The sequence below is a fragment of the Ascaphus truei genome, chromosome 1 (assembly GCF_040206685.1).
Source record: "Ascaphus truei isolate aAscTru1 chromosome 1, aAscTru1.hap1, whole genome shotgun sequence".
NCBI lineage: Eukaryota > Metazoa > Chordata > Amphibia > Anura > Ascaphidae > Ascaphus > Ascaphus truei.
Genome location: NC_134483.1, coordinates 69641341 through 69660940, shown reverse-complemented (window position 1 = coordinate 69660940; position 19600 = coordinate 69641341). Strand labels below are relative to the sequence as shown.

Below are 19600 nucleotides of genomic sequence, written 5' to 3'. Positions count from 1 at the left end.
GTGTATATACAAAGTGACACAATGATTAACAGTGAGAGGGATGGAGTGGTGAAGGGAGGGGAAAAGGGTGAGGAAAGGACACACTAGGTAGTATAAGACAACTGAAAGCACAAGTAATCTGTGGGGATGAGGGGGGCAACGTTTCGGGGCGGAATGCCCCTTCAGGCCCATTCCCACGACCTGACAGCTTCTGGGCTAGTGGCACAGCAAAGACCCACAGTTTCAGGGACACGTAACGTTATTCAGTTCAAATTACTTGACATATAATTCTATGCTTTCTGTGTAATCACTTGTATGTCCCTGAGACCAGGACTCTGACACGGTCTATGCGATTAGCAGATTCATATGCTTGGACCTCAGGTTACACCACAGTAAAGACCTGTCATTCTGTTTTGTACAATTATCAGTCCTTGGTTTCTGGTAGATACTGTGAACAGTTTACTGACTGATCAGTACTCGTGGCTTAGCCTTAGAGCTGTTCTCATAAGATTGAGGTGTGCCTAAAACATAGTGATTATTTTGCTGCTTGGACAGTCTTCTGTTTGGCAATTGTTTGGTTTTTGCTCCCAGCAGGTGACAATAGAGACGCTGTAATTATTACAATTTGGTTCTTGGTTCAGTTTATTTTTGACTTCACAGTGTTTACTGTCTGACACTACCCAATTTGCATTTTTACTCCAACAGCGGGAGCGGTAGTAGGTGGGGTATAAGGCAAGTACAACAGGCACCATGGGTCGGTGGGTATGGGCCTGAAGAAGGGGCATTCCGCCCCGAAAAGTTGCCCCCTCATCCCTACAGATTACTCGTGCTTTCTGTTGTGTTAGGCTAAGTCCATAGAGACTGCAGCCGTGCGGAGGCTGAGGGAAAGCTGGTGCTTTCCCTGCCCTTAGTGCACGCGCCATCCGGGGGCGTGCCAGTGACGTCACGGAGTGACCGGCCCTCCGCTACCCTCAGCACCAAAACCTAATTTGAAATGTCTCCTCCGCCTCCACACGCGTGCGGAAGCGCCCCCTAAAGCCGCCCTCATAAAGGGTGCCGGGGGTAAGTCCGCTGCCTCAGCGTGGGTCAGCGGCTAAGCGCTGACCATGCCCGCAGCCTTATACTACCTAGTGTGAAGTGTGTCCTTTGTGCTTTCCTCACCCTTTTTCCCTCCCTTCCCTCCCCCACCTTGTGTGTTCCCCATCCCTCTCACTGTTAACCATTGTGTCGCATTGTATATACACATTGTCTAGTGTTATTTGCAATGCACAAGCTGTAAGGCATCTCTCTTTGTTTGATATACAATATATTTATTTATTCTTTGGCATAAATCTGTTGTTGTACTGTCGTTTATTTTGAGTGGTGGGAGTCTCTGCCCCTTTTCCTAGAATATTGTGTAGGAGGGTTAGGATCCCTCCATTTATTCCCACAAGATTCGGTTCGGGGGTTCACTAAATAGGTGTCAGTGCAGCAGAAGAGGACCAATGATGCAAAGTTCTGTGGGAAAGATCATGTGACCAGGCAGTCACTAGATACTGCTCGAGAGAGGGCAGGACTCAAAAAGGGGTGTGCCAGAGCTCGTTTCAGAAGAAATGGGGATGTGACTTTGTAAATGGTTGCTATAGAAACAAAAAATGCTTGTTACATTATAATACATTATAAACTTATAAAAGTACTGGTACTGTGGCAAGTTTGCTTATAAAAGTACTGGTACTGTGGCAATTTTGCTTATCAAAGTACATGTACTGTGGCAGATTTGCTTATAAAAGTACTGTTTGCTTATTTCACAGCTCCATCTATTGGTTATATGTATACACAAGATTCACAAACATCTTATAGTGCTGTGTGTGTATATATGTATATACATTCATACGTACATACATTCATACATACATACATACATACATACATACATACATACATTCATACGTACATACATACCTCTATTGGTATGTGTAGCTATAGATAGATATATCTATATAGATATAGATATATCTATCTCAAAAGACAGAAAAGCCCAATGCTGCATCCAATGTAACAAAATACATGGTAAATAGTATATAGTAGAATACTTATTCTCGTGAGTAAGGGTCATTTAGTTATACCCTTGGGTCAAAGCGTTATGAGCCTGCAAGCCACGTCACAGCATGACCAGTAAGCAGGTCCTATCACTAAACTGTGAAACTTCTCTTTTACCTCTGCTGGAGGGAGAATGACCGCAGTGAGTCTGTCCATACATTTTTTGCCATTTGTTATTCCTCTTGTTTTGAACCCGGTACAAACGGTTGAATGAATCTACACGATCTATATAGGACTCTTATCATGCATCAGGGACCTTAAATCATCTTGTATTCCGGATTGCTTCTTTGATCAGCTGAGTATCACCCGTTTTCTTAGTGGTTATTATGCCACCATTTTACAGGAGTATTTGCCTGTGCTAGCATTCACATGCCAGCCCATTGATGGTGGCTACAATTAGGCAGTGTGTGCTATGCACAGGTACATCTCCTTGATATAGTCCAATTATTTTTCTTTTCTGCAGTGGGTATTATTTTTTTGTATTTTTCATTTACTCTTTTGACAGCCCCCACTCTCTCCCCCTGGCGGGGCTGGTGTGTGTGTCGCTGCCTTCCTCCTCTCCGGTGACTGCTGCTGTTGGAAGTTGACGTCGCTGATTGCCCCTTCTGCCAGCAGTTGAATCGCTTCCGTCACCCCCACACTGAGGAGTCCCATTAAGGTTGAAACAGCGTGGGTGGTTTCTTGGCCTTTTGGCTAAGATCAAGAATTTGCCTCTCGGCTATATGGCTATGACCAATGCAGTACCTATCCTACCTGGGGCTTAAGTAGGATGGTCTGTGGCACGCATTGGTCCTCTGGCTTGGTAGGATAGCCCCAGGTCCACATCTCTCCTGCGCCTATTGGCTAGGGAGGGATGGTATTCTTACAACCGGCCCATTAGGGCTGGGGTGCTCCGGCACAACCCACGGGCTAGTCACCATCCCTCGAAAGAGGGAAAACGACCTGATGTGAACTCCCTTGCGGGCCGGTTGGCCAGAGGGAGGAAGAGACCATTGTCCTGAATCCTAATGGAGGGAGGCATCAATGTCCCCGAGGACCTAGGCCTTCAGGCTGAAATCCTCAGGGAAATGAACCAACTTTGGGAGGACAGTCCAAGGGCATGCACCCTCGCCACTGAAGTGGCTTGGGCCCCTCATTAGGGGGGAAAAAAATAAATAAGCAGTGACATCACATTCATTACCATGCAGTCCATTTACTGCTACGGAATTTTTCTGGTTGGTGTGCGCAAAGAAGTTTCACTTCAAAAATGTAAATAAGCCAAATAGAAATTAAACTTTTTTGGTTTAAAGGAAGTGCTTTGCTTCCTCTACCTATTACTTATAAAGAGCAGATGGCACTGTCAGACATTCCTTGTTCTTTACATGTAAATCCAATAGATGGCGCTGTGAAACATCTTAACTATTACATGTAACCTATAGATGGCGCTGTGACATTCATTATGCTTTTCATGTAAAGCTGTGAAAAGTCTATACTTCTATATATAACCAACAGATGGCGCTGTGAAATGTCTGTACTTCTATATATAACCAACAGATGGCGCTGTGAAATGTCTGTACTTCTATATATAACCAACAGATGGCGCTGTGAAATGTCTGTACTTCTATATATAACCAACATATGGCGCTGTGAAATGTCTGTACTTCTATATATAACCAACAGATGGCGCTGTGAAATGTCTGTACTTCTATGTATAACCAACAGATGGCGCTGTGAAATGTCTGTACTTCTATATATAACCAACAGATGGCTCTGAGATATATTCATTTTGCTTTCCAGATTAAGCAAATTGCTGTCGCTGTTTGATGCTTTTGTCTTGTGTACAAAAAAACTAATTTATATGACAGATACTTATCCTATATCTGTATTTATGCATTAGTCTTGAGGTTTTTTGTTGAGGAATCCCAAACCCTTTAAACCAAGTTAAGTTACTTCAGATCTGAACCGTGCTCAGTTTAGTTTTGGGAAACCTGTGGGGTTCCTGAGATTATTTACCTTTTTGAAGTGAAATTTCTTTGCTGGCACCGACCTAAATTCTCATAGGATTAAAGCTCCTTCATGGAGACGCAAATGCGTCCCGATCAGGCGCGTGCACGATCGCTCCCCCGCTGGGTCAAAATGCACACAACACTCAGTTGTTCATGCGATCAGGCAAGCACACCGTACTTTTATATCCAAACCTGTCACAGAACCAGTACTTTTATATCCAAACCTGCCACAGTACCAGCACTTTTCTATCCAAACCTTCCACAGTACCAGTACTTTTATATCCAAACCGGCCACAATAACAGTACCAAAACACAAAGAAGTTTCTCTTAGAACGTGCGTGCTCGACACACACCCCGTTTTTTTTCCCCCACTGAATCTTGCATGGTGGAGATACAGCTATTTCATCCTTTAAACAGTAGTCTATTGGAGGCGAGCAGATCCCTCACTATAATTAATGTGCAGTTGTACTACATATATACACATAGGTATGCATTGTAACTAAACTTTTTTCTGTATTTTTTAATACCGTCAGAGTGGAGTTGGGCAATATACCAATATGATAGTAATTTAAAAAAATGACGATTAGGTCAATATTGAACATTATTATTGTTGGGATATTAATATCAGTACACCTTGAATGTTATTGACATTTCAGGGACAGCTGGTGACATGCAGTTTAAAACACATAAAACACCTGCTGCTGGGGATCTCCCCTAAGCCTGAAGCCAGACATACACACCTGATCTCACTCATGCCTCCCTGCCACCTCTTCCCCTGTAAATGGTGTTAACCTTTTCATTTAACACTTACATTTTACCCCACAAATCAAGCGGCCCAACAGCCTGCCCTCATGGCTATTGTCCCACACTCAGTCACTCCTACCACAATTGTGACCAAGCACTGCCATCTACAGCACTTACTCCCTCACCTGCTGTCTCTGTAGGTTTCCCATTAAACCTCTTAGATTGTAAGTTCTTCGGGGCAGGGATTTCCTTTCCCATTGTCTGATTTTGCTGCACTTATTGTTTAATTATAATTCCCGGTACTGTATTCTTTGTGAAGCGCTGACTACACTTTTGGCGCTATATAAATAAAGACCTACAATACAACACATACACTTGAAAGAAGCCAGAACTGCCAATGTAAACGTAAACCTCGACACCCCACATTCTCCCTTTGACCCCCGAGAGAGATCAGCTTACCTTGTTTGCATCTTCCTCATAATCGCACCCCTATCTCTGATCAGGAAAAAGGGACTGTAAGGGAGTTTAATTGACTTTAACATGTAATTAATTTAAAAATGCATTTAATTTGCCACAACTGTTAGATATTTGGGAAGATAGTCCATTTTGTTGTCTTTTGTGCAAATATTTAATGTGTTAGATAATCATAATAATTAAGTTAATAACTGTATTTCCTAATAATAACTTTTTCATATAGCGCTTTTCTCCCAATGCGACTCCAAGTGCTTCACAATGATAGTGCGGTGCCCGGTACGCAGCACATAGGATTGTTACCGACACTGTCCCGGCCCAGATGAGCTTACTATCTATGATTTTGGTACCTGAGGCACAGGGAGATGAAGTGACTTCCCCAAGATCACAAGGACCTTACCCCTGGAATGGAACTAGGTTCCCCTGATTCAGACTCGGTGTCCATGTTCTCAGTCAGTGTCTTTACTCTCTGACCTGCTCCTTCTCCCTATTAATATCATTATTGTGGAAACAGCTTCATTGCCCCATCCCTACACCTGAGTACGTTTAGTTAACTCCTTTGCCACTGAAGGTGCCTGCAAGGAATGTAACTGGTGTTCAAAGGAACCTAGTAATGGAAACGTGTTCTTTTTGAACGTTAAAATAAAACAGATTTGACAAACTAATGTATTCATTTTAAGGTTTTACCAGCCGGTTAATGAGAAGCACATCACTGGGTAGTTTCCTTTCCATGACGCAGCACAGGGTTCTCTGTACAATGGGTCTGAGTAGCAGTTTCCAAAGCACTGTCGAGGCAGCGTCTCATGAGCTGGGATTGTTCGGCAATTACTTTAAAAAGAAAAAGGACCGTTTTTGTAGATTGAACGCTAAATAGAGGGGCAGGAAACTAAAAGGACACCTGATATTATTTCCAATGCTAAAGGACTTTTTTTTTATTAATCTGCAGCAATGTTGTTAAGAAGAAAAAAAAAACCCCGTAAATTACAATATTGTAACAATATTATTGTGCTATTGGTAACAGGCAACGTTGGCTGCCACAATGACCGAGAAATCTCCTTTTGTGACACCTATCGGTAGAAAAGATGAAGCAGACCTGGCAAAATCGGCTATGGCCATAGCAAACTCTGATCATCTGACCATCTTCAGCGCTTACTTGGGGTAAGACGGATACAGTTACCGGCATGTCATTGGTCATTTAAATGCATTCTTCCTGTGTTCCTTGAAAATGTAATGTAAACAATAATAGTTCAATATGTACACACAAGATGCTTTGATTATTATTAGAGTTATGCAGACATGATGGACTCGCTAGTACTCAATTAAACAGGGCATCTAAGGAATATTATGGTCGGCAGTCACCACGAATAGATTTTGTAAACAGCCTGCGCATAACATTGCATGGAGTATTCTAGTACAGGGGTGCGCAAACTGGGGGATGCAGCGGTTGCAGAGGCCCTGCTCTCATCCCCCTGGGGGCACAGCGGTTGCAGAGGCCCTGCGCTCATCCCCCTGGGGGGCGCAGCGGTTGCAGAGGCCCTGCGCTCTTCCTCCTTGGGGGGCGCTGCGGTTGCAGAGGCCCTGCGCTCATCCCCCTGGGGGGCGCAGCGGTTGCAGAGGCCCTGCGCTCATCCCCCTGGGGGGCGCAGCGGTTGCAGAGGCCCTGCGCTCATCCCCCTGGGGGGGCGCAGCGGTTGCAGAGGCCCTGCGCTCATCCCCCTGGGGGGCGCAGCGGTTGCAGAGGCCCTGCGCTCATCCCCCTGGGGGGCGCAGCGGTTGCAGAGGCCCTGCGCTCATCCCCCTGGGGGGCGCAGCGGTTGCAGAGGCCCTGCGCTCATCCCCCTGGGGGGCGCAGCGGTTGCAGAGGCCCTGCGCTCATCCCCCTGGGGGGCGCAGCGGTTGCAGAGGCCCTGCGCTCATCCCCCTGGGGGGCGCAGCGGTTGCAGAGGCCCTGCGCTCATCCCCCTGGGGGGCGCTGCGGTTGCAGAGGCCCTGCGCTCTTCCTCCTGGGGGGCGCAGCGGTTGCAGAGGCCCTGCGCTCATCACCCTGGGGGGCGCTGCGGTTGCAGAGGCCCTGCGCTCTTACTCCTGGGGGCGCAGCGGTTGCAGAGGCCCTGCGCTCATCCCCCTGGGGGGCGCAGCGGTTGCAGAGGCCCTGCGCTCATCCCCCAAGGCATTTAAATTAATGCCGGGGGATCGCGTGAGTCCTCTGCAACTTCACTTACCTTGTCTTCGGCGACACGTCGCCATGGCAAAGCGGCGTCAAATGATACAGTGGGGTCATGTGAAGTCACGTTGCCATGGCAACGTGGCGTCACGTGACCCTGCGGCATCATTTGACGCCGAGAGCCGGAGACAAGGTAAGGAAGGGGGAAATACTAGATATTTGCAAAAGGTGCTTTTATTGACTTTCAATTTAATTCTTCTAAAGTCTCCTGTTCCGAGGTAATTTTTGACCTGCAGATTTAACAACCGGTCTCACATTGTGATCTTATCGCCGTAGTTTGCAGTTTAGCTATTAAGAAACCAATTGACTGTAGTTCACCAGGGTCTGGAGAAGGGGAAACCATATAGTTTAAAAATACTTCTCTTCCTATATCTGATTGTCAGGATCAAGGTTAGCCAGACTACCAGGGATCATAGACTCACCAGACAGAACACACGGGTTTAATAATCCAGGGTTTATTTAGCCAGAGCCACCAGTAAATCACAGTACAGAGCAGCAAACAATGTTACCGGCACACAGGGTTACTGGGAAACACCTAATATGGCGAGCGGGAAGGTGCTGCGTAGCTCGCTTGCCTTCTAGGGTCTTCTGAGTACCGGAACTAAAAGCGATTCCTGCGCTTGCAAAAACTTACACAGGCTTGCGCCACGACAGCCACACAGACGTAGGACTCCAGGTACCACACAGTCTTTACAAAGATTAGCAGGGACAAGGACACATCGCATTTACAAAGGCTATTAGTTCCAGAATAACGAATTCTGAGGCTGGGGAAAAGGCAGTAGTTTTAACCCTGTCCCAAGCAGGGTGACACGATCAGTCTGGGGGAGAACAAAAGTCCTGGTCTCTGCACACGGCCCCAGATGAAGAATTACTGGGGTTGAAGGTGGGCCAGGAAGCACAAGATGACATGCCCAAATATGGTCATCCCTATCTTTAGCATAATCCACAGAATGTAGGCAGGTGCAGAAAAATGCCTAGACATAGGCTTCCCCATCCCCGGTCATACGCTGCAGGATACAGCCCCAGGGCTTACAGCTCTCTTCCAGAGCAAGTCCAGAGTTAACCCTAAGGCTGCGTCCCCGCTGGCGTGGAGCGTGCTGTGCGCTCGGCGCTTGCCGTTTTTTACTTATTGCAGTCTTTATGTGGAAGTCCCCGCTCACGCGGTGCAGGCGCGCTCACCCAAGCTTGGCGCTTGAGCAGACCAAAAAAAAATGACTTTAAAGCGCGCTCAACTTGCTCGTAATGCACAAGAAAGTAAGGCGACTCTGAATGATCAGAGCCTTTTTACGGTTTTATCATATTAGCAGATTCAAAACCTGGAAGCTTCTGTGGGCACCACTTCTTATATTATTAAAGCACAATTCTGAAACATACTGTACAATTCCTCAACTTTTATTGTATTTTTCTATTCCTAAAATCCCAGTGCTTTTCTTGCATGCTTTTGTATTATAAGTGTTGAAGTTTTTTGTAATGTGATCCCCATTTAGTCCCCTTGCAGTTTTGGAAGCAAAGGACAACCAGATGTTGTGTTGACGGTTGCTATGGCAATAATATTAACACAAGTGGTTGGGGCCTTTACCTAATATTTATGTGGTTTTTTTTTAAATAAAATAAATCAGTTCTGTACTATGAGAAAAAAATTTTTAAAGACACTTTTAATGTTTCTAATGTAGGAAGCATTTCTAAAGTGACAGCCCCTTCCCCTTCTGATATGCTCTGGCTCTTGAGCCCCACCCTCTTTCTAACAGTGAACCAATTGTATCTAGTAACTGCCCAGTCAATCATACTCCAGGACTACATTGCCCAGAATGCTGTGCAAGAATTGAGTGAAATAGCCCCGAGCAAGCGATCTATTACAGGAGAACGGATCGATCTGCAGCTTAGCTAATCACTTGTCAGTGTGCAGGTTGTAATGATGCACATATTGAATCGAGGGGGGAAAAAAACATTTGTTTAAAAACAAACAAAAAAAACCCGTCAGCTTGAACTGCATCTTTAAGCACCAAAAAAATCCCAAACCGTTACACAGAACAAATGTACAAATGATTTCTTTCTCTTGTCAGATGGAAGATGATCCGGTCGGAAGGATACGGCTTTGAAATGAATTACTGTAGAAAGAATTTTCTCAACAGAAAGGCACTTTTAACTATAGAGGTATTATTCCCACATCACAATGTTACCGTACGCACTGTATTTTGGAAGCTGTTGGAGGAAAGGAATTCCACCTCTGAATGAGGTGCAGGTGGCCGCTCTCCTCGGCTGCCAGGGATCACTTAATGGCCGCTGTTCAGAGATCTCGCGTCATGCGGGCCAATAGGAAACTGTGATGTCATCAGTGCGGCTTCTCTGTTGCCCCATGTGACGTGGGAGCTGTAAATATTGACGCCTTGCTTGCCGAGCCAGAGCAGCTACCGGCACCTACTTCAGAGGTAAGCATGTCCAGAAGCAGGGGGTCCCCAGAACTGAAATTAATGGGGTTTATCTCTGGAGATGCCCTGCTTCAATCCTATATAAAAAAAATTACACATTTGCTAAAATAATTTGCAGGCTTGGATTGCTGCTTTAATACACCTTTTTTATAGTATCTGCAAATAAGTTCTTTGTTTTACAAACACTATTTATGTTTTCAACAGTTTTTAATGCTTTATAATAGTTACTTTCCTGGTATTGTATGTAGCACTAAATAGGTAAACAGAAATCTACACTAATAGCAGGCTGTAGATTTCTCTATGGAGACTTCTAAAATTGTGCAGGTTATAAACCTATCCTACATTATTATCTGTAAGTCAAAAAGCCAACGGTTCAATGGCAAATACAACTAACAACATATACTTATGTTTGGGGCTCAAGTCTATCTAGTAACTGAGGAAGCCACGCGGCAGCACACCCAGAGCGGCTAATTCAAGGCCAAGTTATGACAGTCACAATAACCGTGTCCTGTAACAGGAATGCAGTGGGACCTGGTCGGGAGTGAGCCATTGTGTTTGTCTTGCAATGGCAAAGTGCATATAGTGTGACGCATTTCAGGGGTTTGTCTTCATGTTACCAGCATGGCCTCAGCTAGAGGTGACGTGCCTCTGCAGTGTGTGTACGGGTACAGTGTGGAAATTCCTGCAGTGTGTACGGGTACAGTGTGGAAATTCCTGCAGTGTGTGTAAGGGCACAGTGTGGAAATTCCTGCAGTGTGTGTACGGGTACAGTGTGGAAATTCCTGCTGTGTGTACAGGTACAGTGTGGAAATTCCTGCAGTGTGTGTACGGGTACAGTGTGGAAATTCCTGCAGTGTGTGTACGGGTACAGTGTGGAAATTCCTGCAGTGTGTGTACGGGTACAGTGTGGAAATTCCTGCAGTGTGTACGGGTACAGTGTGGAAATTCCTGCAGTGTGTGTACGGGTACAGTGTGAAAATTCCTGCAGTGTGTGTACGGGTACAGTGTGGAAATTCCTGCAGTGTCTGTACCGTACAGTGTGGAAATTCCTGCAGTGTGTGTAAGGGCACAGTGTGGAAATTCCTGCAGTGTGTGTACGGGTACAGTGTGGAAATTCCTGCAGTGTGTACGGGTACAGTGTGGAAATTCCTGCAGTGTGTGTACGGGTACAGTGTGGAAATTCCCGCAGTGTGTACGGGTACAGTGTGGAAATTCCTGCAGTGTGTGTACGGGTACAGTGTGGAAATTCCTGCAGTGTGTGTACGGGTACAGTGTGGAAATTCCTGCAGTGTGTGTACGGGTACAGTGTGGAAATTCCTGCAGTGTGTACGGGTACAGTGTGGAAATTCCTGCAGTGTGTGTACGGGTACAGTGTGGAAATTCCTGCAGTGTGTAAGGGTACAGTGTGGAAATTCCTGCAGTGTGTAAGGGTACAGTGTGGAAATTCCTGCAGTGTGTGTACGGGTACAGTGTGGAAATTCCTGCAGTGTGTACGGGTACAGTGTGGAAATTCCTGCAGTGTGTGTAAGGGCACAGTGTGGAAATTCCTGCAATGTGTGTACGGGTACAGTGTGGAAATTCCTGCTGTGTGTACAGGTACAGTGTGGAAATTCCTGCAGTGTGTGTACGGGTACAGTGTGGAAATTCCTGCTGTGTGTACGGGTACAGTGTGGAAATTCCTGCAGTGTGTGTACGGGTACAGTGTGGAAATTCCTGCAGTGTGTACGGGTACAGTGTGGAAATTCCTGCAGTGTGTGTACGGGTACAGTGTGAAAATTCCTGCAGTGTGTGTACGGGTACAGTGTGGAAATTCCTGCAGTGTCTGTACCGTACAGTGTGGAAATTCCTGCAGTGTGTGTAAGGGCACAGTGTGGAAATTCCTGCAGTGTGTGTACGGGTACAGTGTGGAAATTCCTGCAGTGTGTGTACGGGTACAGTGTGGAAATTCCTGCAGTGTGTGTACGGGTACAGTGTGGAAATTCCCGCAGTGTGTACGGGTACAGTGTGGAAATTCCTGCAGTGTGTGTACGGGTACAGTGTGGAAATTCCTGCAGTGTGTGTACGGGTACAGTGTGGAAATTCCTGCAGTGTGTGTACGGGTACAGTGTGGAAATTCCTGCAGTGTGTACGGGTACAGTGTGGAAATTCCTGCAGTGTGTGTACGGGTACAGTGTGGAAATTCCTGCAGTGTGTAAGGGGGTACAGTGTGGAAATTCCTGCAGTGTGTAAGGGTACAGTGTGGAAATTCCTGCAGTGTGTGTACGGGTACAGTGTGGAAATTCCTGCAGTGTGTACGGGTACAGTGTGGAAATTCCTGCAGTGTGTGTAAGGGTACAGTGTGGAAATTCCTGCAGTGTGTACAGATACAGTGTGGAAATTCCTGCAGTGTGTGTACGGGTACAGTGTAGAAATTCCTGCAGTGTGTGTACGGGTACAGTGTGGAAATTCCTGCAGTGTGTACGGGTACAGTGTGGAAATTCCTGCAGTGTGTGTATGGGTACAGTGTGGAAATTCCTGCAGTGTGTGTACGGGTACAGTGTGGAAATTCCTGCAGTGTGTGTACGGGTACAGTGTGGAAATTCCTGCAGTGTGTGTACGGGTACAGTGTGGAAATTCCTGCAGTGTGTACGGGTACAGTGTGGAAATTCCTGCAGTGTGTGTACGGGTACAGTGTGGAAATTCCTGCAGTGTGTGTACGGTTACAGTGTGGAAATTCCTGCAGTGTGTACGGGTACAGTGTGGAAATTCCTGCAGTGTGTGTACGGGTACAGTGTGGAAATTCCTGCAGTGTGTGTACGGGTACAGTGTGGAAATTCCTGCAGTGTGTGTACGGGTACAGTGTGGAAATTCCTGCAGTGTGTGTACGGGTACAGTGTGGAAATTCCTGCAGTGTGTGTACGGGTACAGTGTGGAAATTCCTGCAGTGTGTACGGGTACAGTGTGGAAATTCCTGCAGTGTGTAAGGGTACAGTGTGGAAATTCCTGCAGTGTGTGTACGGGTACAGTGTGGAAATTCCTGCAGTGTGTAAGGGTGGAAATTCCTGCAGTGTGTGTACGGGTACAGTGTGGAAATTCCTGCAGTGTGTGTACGGGTACAGTGTGGAAATTCCTGCAATGTGTGTACGGGTACAGTGTGGAAATTCCTGCAGTGTGTGTACGGGTACAGTGTGGAAATTCCTGCAGTGTGTACAGGTACAGTGTGGAAATTCCTGCAGTGTGTACGGGTACAGTGTGGAAATTCCTGCAGTGTGTACGGGTACAGTGTGGAAATTCCTGCAGTGTGTGTACGGGTACAGTGTGAAAATTCCTGCAGTGTGTGTACGGGTACAGTGTGGAAATTCCTGCAGTGTCTGTACCGTACAGTGTGGAAATTCCTGCAGTGTGTGTAAGGGCACAGTGTGGAAATTCCTGCAGTGTGTGTACGGGTACAGTGTGGAAATTCCTGCAGTGTGTACGGGTACAGTGTGGAAATTCCTGCAGTGTGTGTACGGGTACAGTGTGGAAATTCCCGCAGTGTGTACGGGTACAGTGTGGAAATTCCTGCAGTGTGTGTACGGGTACAGTGTGGAAATTCCTGCAGTGTGTGTGTACGGGTACAGTGTGGAAATTCCTGCAGTGTGTGTATGGGTACAGTGTGGAAATTCCTGCAGTGTGTACGGGTACAGTGTGGAAATTCCTGCAGTGTGTGTACGGGTACAGTGTGGAAATTCCTGCAGTGTGTGTACGGGTACAGTGTGGAAATTCCTGCAGTGTGTGTAAGGGTACAGTGTGGAAATTCCTGCAGTGTGTAAGGGTACAGTGTGGAAATTCCTGCAGTGTGTACGGGTACAGTGTGGAAATTCCTGCAGTGTGTACGGGTACAGTGTGGAAATTCCTGCAGTGTGTGTACGGGTACAGTGTGGAAATTCCTGCAGTGTGTGTACGGGTACAGTGTGGAAATTCCTGCAGTGTGTGTACGGGTACAGTGTGGAATTCCTGCAGTGTGTACAGGTACAGTGTGGAAATTCCTACAGTGTGTACGGGTACAGTGTGGAAATTCCTGCAGTGTGTGTACGGGTACAGTGTGCAAATTCCTGCAGTGTGTGTACGTGTAGAGTGTGGAAATTCCTGCAGTGTGTACGGGTACAGTGAGGAAATTCCTGCAGTGTGTGTACGGGTACAGTGTGGAAATTCCTGCAGTGTGTGTACGGGTACAGTGTGGAAATTCCTGCAGTGTGTACAGGTACAGTGTGGAAATTCCTGCAGTGTGTGTACGGGTACAGTGTGGAAATTCCTGCAGTGTGTACGGGTACAGTGTGGAAATTCCTGCAGTGTGTACGGGTACAGTGTGGAAATTCCTGCAGTGTGTGTACGGGTACAGTGTGGAAATTCCTGCAGTGTGTGTGTACGGTTACAGTGTGGAAATTCCTGCAGTGTGTGTAAGGGTACAGTGTGGAAATTCCTGCAGTGCGTGTACGGGTACAGTGTGGAAATTCCTGCAGTGTGTGTACGGGTACAGTGTGGAAATTCCTGCAGTGTGTGTAAGGGTACAGTGTGGAAATTCCTGCAGTGTGTAAGGGTACAGTGTGGAAATTCCTGCAGTGTGTACGGGTACAGTGTGGAAATTCCTGCAGTGTGTACGGGTACAGTGTGGAAATTCCTGCAGTGTGTGTACGGGTACAGTGTGGAAATTCCTGCAGTGTGTGTACGGGTACAGTGTGGAAATTCCTGCAGTGTGTGTACGGGTACAGTGTGGAATTCCTGCAGTGTGTACAGGTACAGTGTGGAAATTCCTGCAGTGTGTACGGGTACAGTGTGGAAATTCCTGCAGTGTGTGTACGGGTACAGTGTGCAAATTCCTGCAGTGTGTGTACGTGTAGAGTGTGGAAATTCCTGCAGTGTGTACGGGTACAGTGTGGAAATTCCTGCAGTGTGTGTACGGGTACAGTGTGGAAATTCCTGCAGTGTGTGTACGGGTACAGTGTGGAAATTCCTGCAGTGTGTACAGGTACAGTGTGGAAATTCCTGCAGTGTGTGTACGGGTACAGTGTGGAAATTCCTGCAGTGTGTACGGGTACAGTGTGGAAATTCCTGCAGTGTGTGTAAGGGTACAGTGTGGAAATTCCTGCAATGTGTACGGGTACAGTGTGGAAATTCCTGCAATGTGTACGGGTACAGCGTGGAAATTCCTGCAGTGTGTGTACGGGTACAGTGTGGAAATTCCTGCAGTGTGTGTACGGGTACAGTGTGGAAATTCCTGCAGTGTGTGTACGGGTACAGTGTGGAAATTCCTGCAGTGTGTGTAAGGGTACAGTGTGGAATTTCCTGCAGTGTGTACGGGTACAGTGTGGAAATTCCTGCAGTGTGTACGGGTACAGTGTGGAAATTCCTGCAGTGTGTGTACGGGTACAGTGTGGAAATTCCTGCAGTGTGTGTACGGGTACAGTGTGGAAATTCCTGCAATGTGTGTACGGGTACAGTGTGGAAATTCCTGCAGTGTGTGTACGGGTACAGTGTGGAAATTCCTGCAGTGTGTACAGGTACAGTGTGGAAATTCCTGCAGTGTGTACGGGTACAGTGTGGAAATTCCTGCAGTGTGTGTACAGGTACAGTGTGGAAATTCCTGCAGTGTGTGTAAGGGTACAGTGTGGAAATTCCTGCAGTGTGTACAGATACAGTGTGGAAATTCCTGCAGTGTGTGTACGGGTACAGTGTGGAAATTCCTGCTGTGTGTACGGGTACAGTGTGGAAATTCCTGCAGTGTGTGTACGGGTACAGTGTGGAAATTCCTGCAGTGTGTACGGGTACAGTGTGGAAATTCCTGCAGTGTGTGTACGGGTACAGTGTGAAAATTCCTGCAGTGTGTGTACGGGTACAGTGTGGAAATTCCTGCAGTGTCTGTACCGTACAGTGTGGAAATTCCTGCAGTGTGTGTAAGGGCACAGTGTGGAAATTCCTGCAGTGTGTGTACGGGTACAGTGTGGAAATTCCTGCAGTGTGTACGGGTACAGTGTGGAAATTCCTGCAGTGTGTGTACGGGTACAGTGTGGAAATTCCCGCAGTGTGTACGGGTACAGTGTGGAAATTCCTGCAGTGTGTGTACGGGTACAGTGTGGAAATTCCTGCAGTGTGTGTGTACGGGTACAGTGTGGAAATTCCTGCAGTGTGTGTATGGGTACAGTGTGGAAATTCCTGCAGTGTGTACGGGTACAGTGTGGAAATTCCTGCAGTGTGTGTACGGGTACAGTGTGGAAATTCCTGCAGTGTGTGTATGGGTACAGTGTGGAAATTCCTGCAGTGTGTGTACGGGTACAGTGTGGAAATTCCTGCAGTGTGTGTAAGGGTACAGTGTGGAAATTCCTGCAGTGTGTACGGGTACAGTGTGGAAATTCCTGCAGTGTGTGTACGGGTACAGTGTGAAAATTCCTGCAGTGTGTGTACGGGTACAGTGTGGAAATTCCTGCAGTGTGTACGGGTACAGTGTGGAAATTCCTGCAGTGTGTAAGGGTACAGTGTGGAAATTCCTGCAGTGTGTGTACGGGTACAGTGTGGAAATTCCTGCAGTGTGTAAGGGTACAGTGTGGAAATTCCTGCAGTGTGTGTAAGGGTACAGTGTGGAAATTCCTGCAGTGTGTAAGGGTACAGTGTGGAAATTCCTGCAGTGTATATGGGTACAGTGTGGAAATTCCTGCAGTGTGTAAGGGTACAGTGTGGAAATTCCTGCAGCGTGTACGGGTACAGTGTGGAAATTCCTGCAGTGTGTAAGGGTACAGTGTGGAAATTCCTGCAGTGTGTACGGGTACAGTGTGGAAATTCCTGCAGTGTGTACGGGTACAGTGTGGAAATTCCTGCAGTGTGTACGGGTACAGTGTGGAAATTCCTGCAGTGTGTGTACAGGTACAGTGTGGAAATTCCTGCAGTGTGTGTAAGGGTACAGTGTGGAAATTCCTGCAGTGTGTACGGGTACAGTGTGGAAATTCCTGCAGTGTGTGTACGGGTACAGTGTGGAAATTCCTGCAGTGTGTGTGTACGGTTACAGTGTGGAAATTCCTGCAGTGTGTGTAAGGGTACAGTGTGGAAATTCCTGCAGTGTGTACGGGTACAGTGTGGAAATTCCTGCAGTGTGTACGGGTACAGTGTGGAAATTCCTGCAGTGTGTGTACAGGTACAGTGTGGAAATTCCTGCAGTGTGTGTAAGGGTACAGTGTGGAAATTCCTGCAGTGTGTACGGGTACAGTGTGGAAATTCCTGCAGTGTGTGTACGGGTACAGTGTGGAAATTCCTGCAGTGTGTGTGTACGGTTACAGTGTGGAAATTCCTGCAGTGTGTGTACGGGTACAGTGTGGAAATTCCTGCAGTGTGTGTACGGGTACAGTGTGGAATTCCTGCAGTGTGTACAGGTACAGTGTGGAAATTCCTGCAGTGTGTACGGGTACAGTGTGGAAATTCCTGCAGTGTGTGTACGGGTACAGTGTGGAAATTCCTGCAGTGTGTGTACGGGTACAGTGTGCAAATTCCTGCAGTGTGTGTACGGGTAGAGTGTGGAAATTCCTGCAGTGTGTACGGGTACAGTGTGGAAATTCCTGCAGTGTGTGTACGGGTACAGTGTGGAAATTCCTGCAGTGTGTGTACGGGTACAGTGTGGAAATTCCTGCAGTGTGTACAGGTACAGTGTGGAAATTCCTGCAGTGTGTGTACGGGTACAGTGTGGAAATTCCTGCAGTGTGTACGGGTACAGTGTGGAAATTCCTGCAGTGTGTGTATGGGTACAGTGTGGAAATTCCTGCAGTGTGTGTACGGGTACAGTGTGGAAATTCCTGCAGTGTGTGTATGGGTACAGTGTGGAAATTCCTGCAGTGTGTACGGGTACAGTGTGGAAATTCCTGCAGTGTGTGTACGGGTACAGTGTGGAAATTCCTGCAGTGTGTGTATGGGTACAGTGTGGAAATTCCTGCAGTGTGTGTACGGGTACAGTGTGGAAATTCCTGCAGTGTGTGTAAGGGTACAGTGTGGAAATTCCTGCAGTGTGTACGGGTACAGTGTGGAAATTCCTGCAGTGTGTGTACGGGTACAGTGTGGAAATTCCTGCAGTGTGTGTGTACGGGTACAGTGTGGAAATTCCTGCAGTGTGTGTAAGGGTACAGTGTGGAAATTCCTGCAATGTGTACGGGTACAGTGTGGAAATTCCTGCAATGTGTACGGGTACAGCGTGGAAATTCCTGCAGTGTGTGTACGGGTACAGTGTGGAAATTCCTGCAGTGTGTGTACGGGTACAGTGTGGAAATTCCTGCAGTGTGTGTACGGGTACAGTGTGGAAATTCCTGCAGTGTGTGTAAGGGTACAGTGTGGAATTTCCTGCAGTGTGTACGGGTACAGTGTGGAAATTCCTGCAGTGTGTGTACGGGTACAGTGTGGAAATTCCTGCAGTGTGTGTACGGGTACAGTGTGGAAATTCCTGCAGTGTGTGTACGGGTACAGTGTGGAAATTCCTGCAGTGTGTGTACGGGTACAGTGTGGAAATTCCTGCAGTGTGTACAGGTACAGTGTGGAAATTCCTGCAGTGTGTACGGGTACAGTGTGGAAATTCCTGCAGTGTGTGTACAGGTACAGTGTGGAAATTCCTGCAGTGTGTGTAAGGGTACAGTGTGGAAATTCCTGCAGTGTGTACAGATACAGTGTGGAAATTCCTGCAGTGTGTGTACGGGTACAGTGTGGAAATTCCTGCTGTGTGTACGGGTACAGTGTGGAAATTCCTGCAGTGTGTGTACGGGTACAGTGTGGAAATTCCTGCAGTGTGTACGGGTACAGTGTGGAAATTCCTGCAGTGTGTGTACGGGTACAGTGTGAAAATTCCTGCAGTGTGTGTACGGGTACAGTGTGGAAATTCCTGCAGTGTCTGTACCGTACAGTGTGGAAATTCCTGCAGTGTGTGTAAGGGCACAGTGTGGAAATTCCTGCAGTGTGTGTACGGGTACAGTGTGGAAATTCCTGCAGTGTGTACGGGTACAGTGTGGAAATTCCTGCAGTGTGTGTACGGGTACAGTGTGGAAATTCCCGCAGTGTGTACGGGTACAGTGTGGAAATTCCTGCAGTGTGTGTACGGGTACAGTGTGGAAATTCCTGCAGTGTGTGTGTACGGGTACAGTGTGGAAATTCCTGCAGTGTGTGTATGGGTACAGTGTGGAAATTCCTGCAGTGTGTACGGGTACAGTGTGGAAATTCCTGCAGTGTGTGTACGGGTACAGTGTGGAAATTCCTGCAGTGTGTGTATGGGTACAGTGTGGAAATTCCTGCAGTGTGTGTACGGGTACAGTGTGGAAATTCCTGCAGTGTGTGTAAGGGTACAGTGTGGAAATTCCTGCAGTGTGTACGGGTACAGTGTGGAAATTCCTGCAGTGTGTGTACGGGTACAGTGTGGAAATTCCTGCAGTGTGTGTGTAAGGGTACAGTGTGGAAATTCCTGCAGTTTGTGTAAGGGTACAGTGTGGAAATTCCTGCAATGTGTACGGGTACAGTGTGGAAATTCCTGCAATGTGTACGGGTACAGCGTGGAAATTCCTGCAGTGTGTGTACGGGTACAGCGTGGAAATTCCTGCAGTGTGTGTACGGGTACAGTGTGGAAATTCCTGCAGTGTGTGTACGGGTACAGTGTGGAAATTCCTGCAGTGTGTGTACGGGTACAGTGTGGAAATTCCTGCAGTGTGTGTAAG

General features: G+C 47.1%; 1 protein-coding gene across 1 annotated transcript in view; it reads left to right on the top strand.

Moving 5' to 3' along the window:
• The window catches only part of DHX29 (DExH-box helicase 29), a 198664-nt gene that overhangs the window by 143652 nt on the left and 35412 nt on the right, over nucleotides 1-19600 (top strand). The window contains exons 23-24 of the mRNA XM_075589152.1: nucleotides 6280-6416; nucleotides 9546-9636. Coding sequence (XP_075445267.1) covers nucleotides 6280-6416; nucleotides 9546-9636 — 228 coding nt within the window. The remainder of the gene's footprint in view (nucleotides 1-6279; nucleotides 6417-9545; nucleotides 9637-19600) is intronic.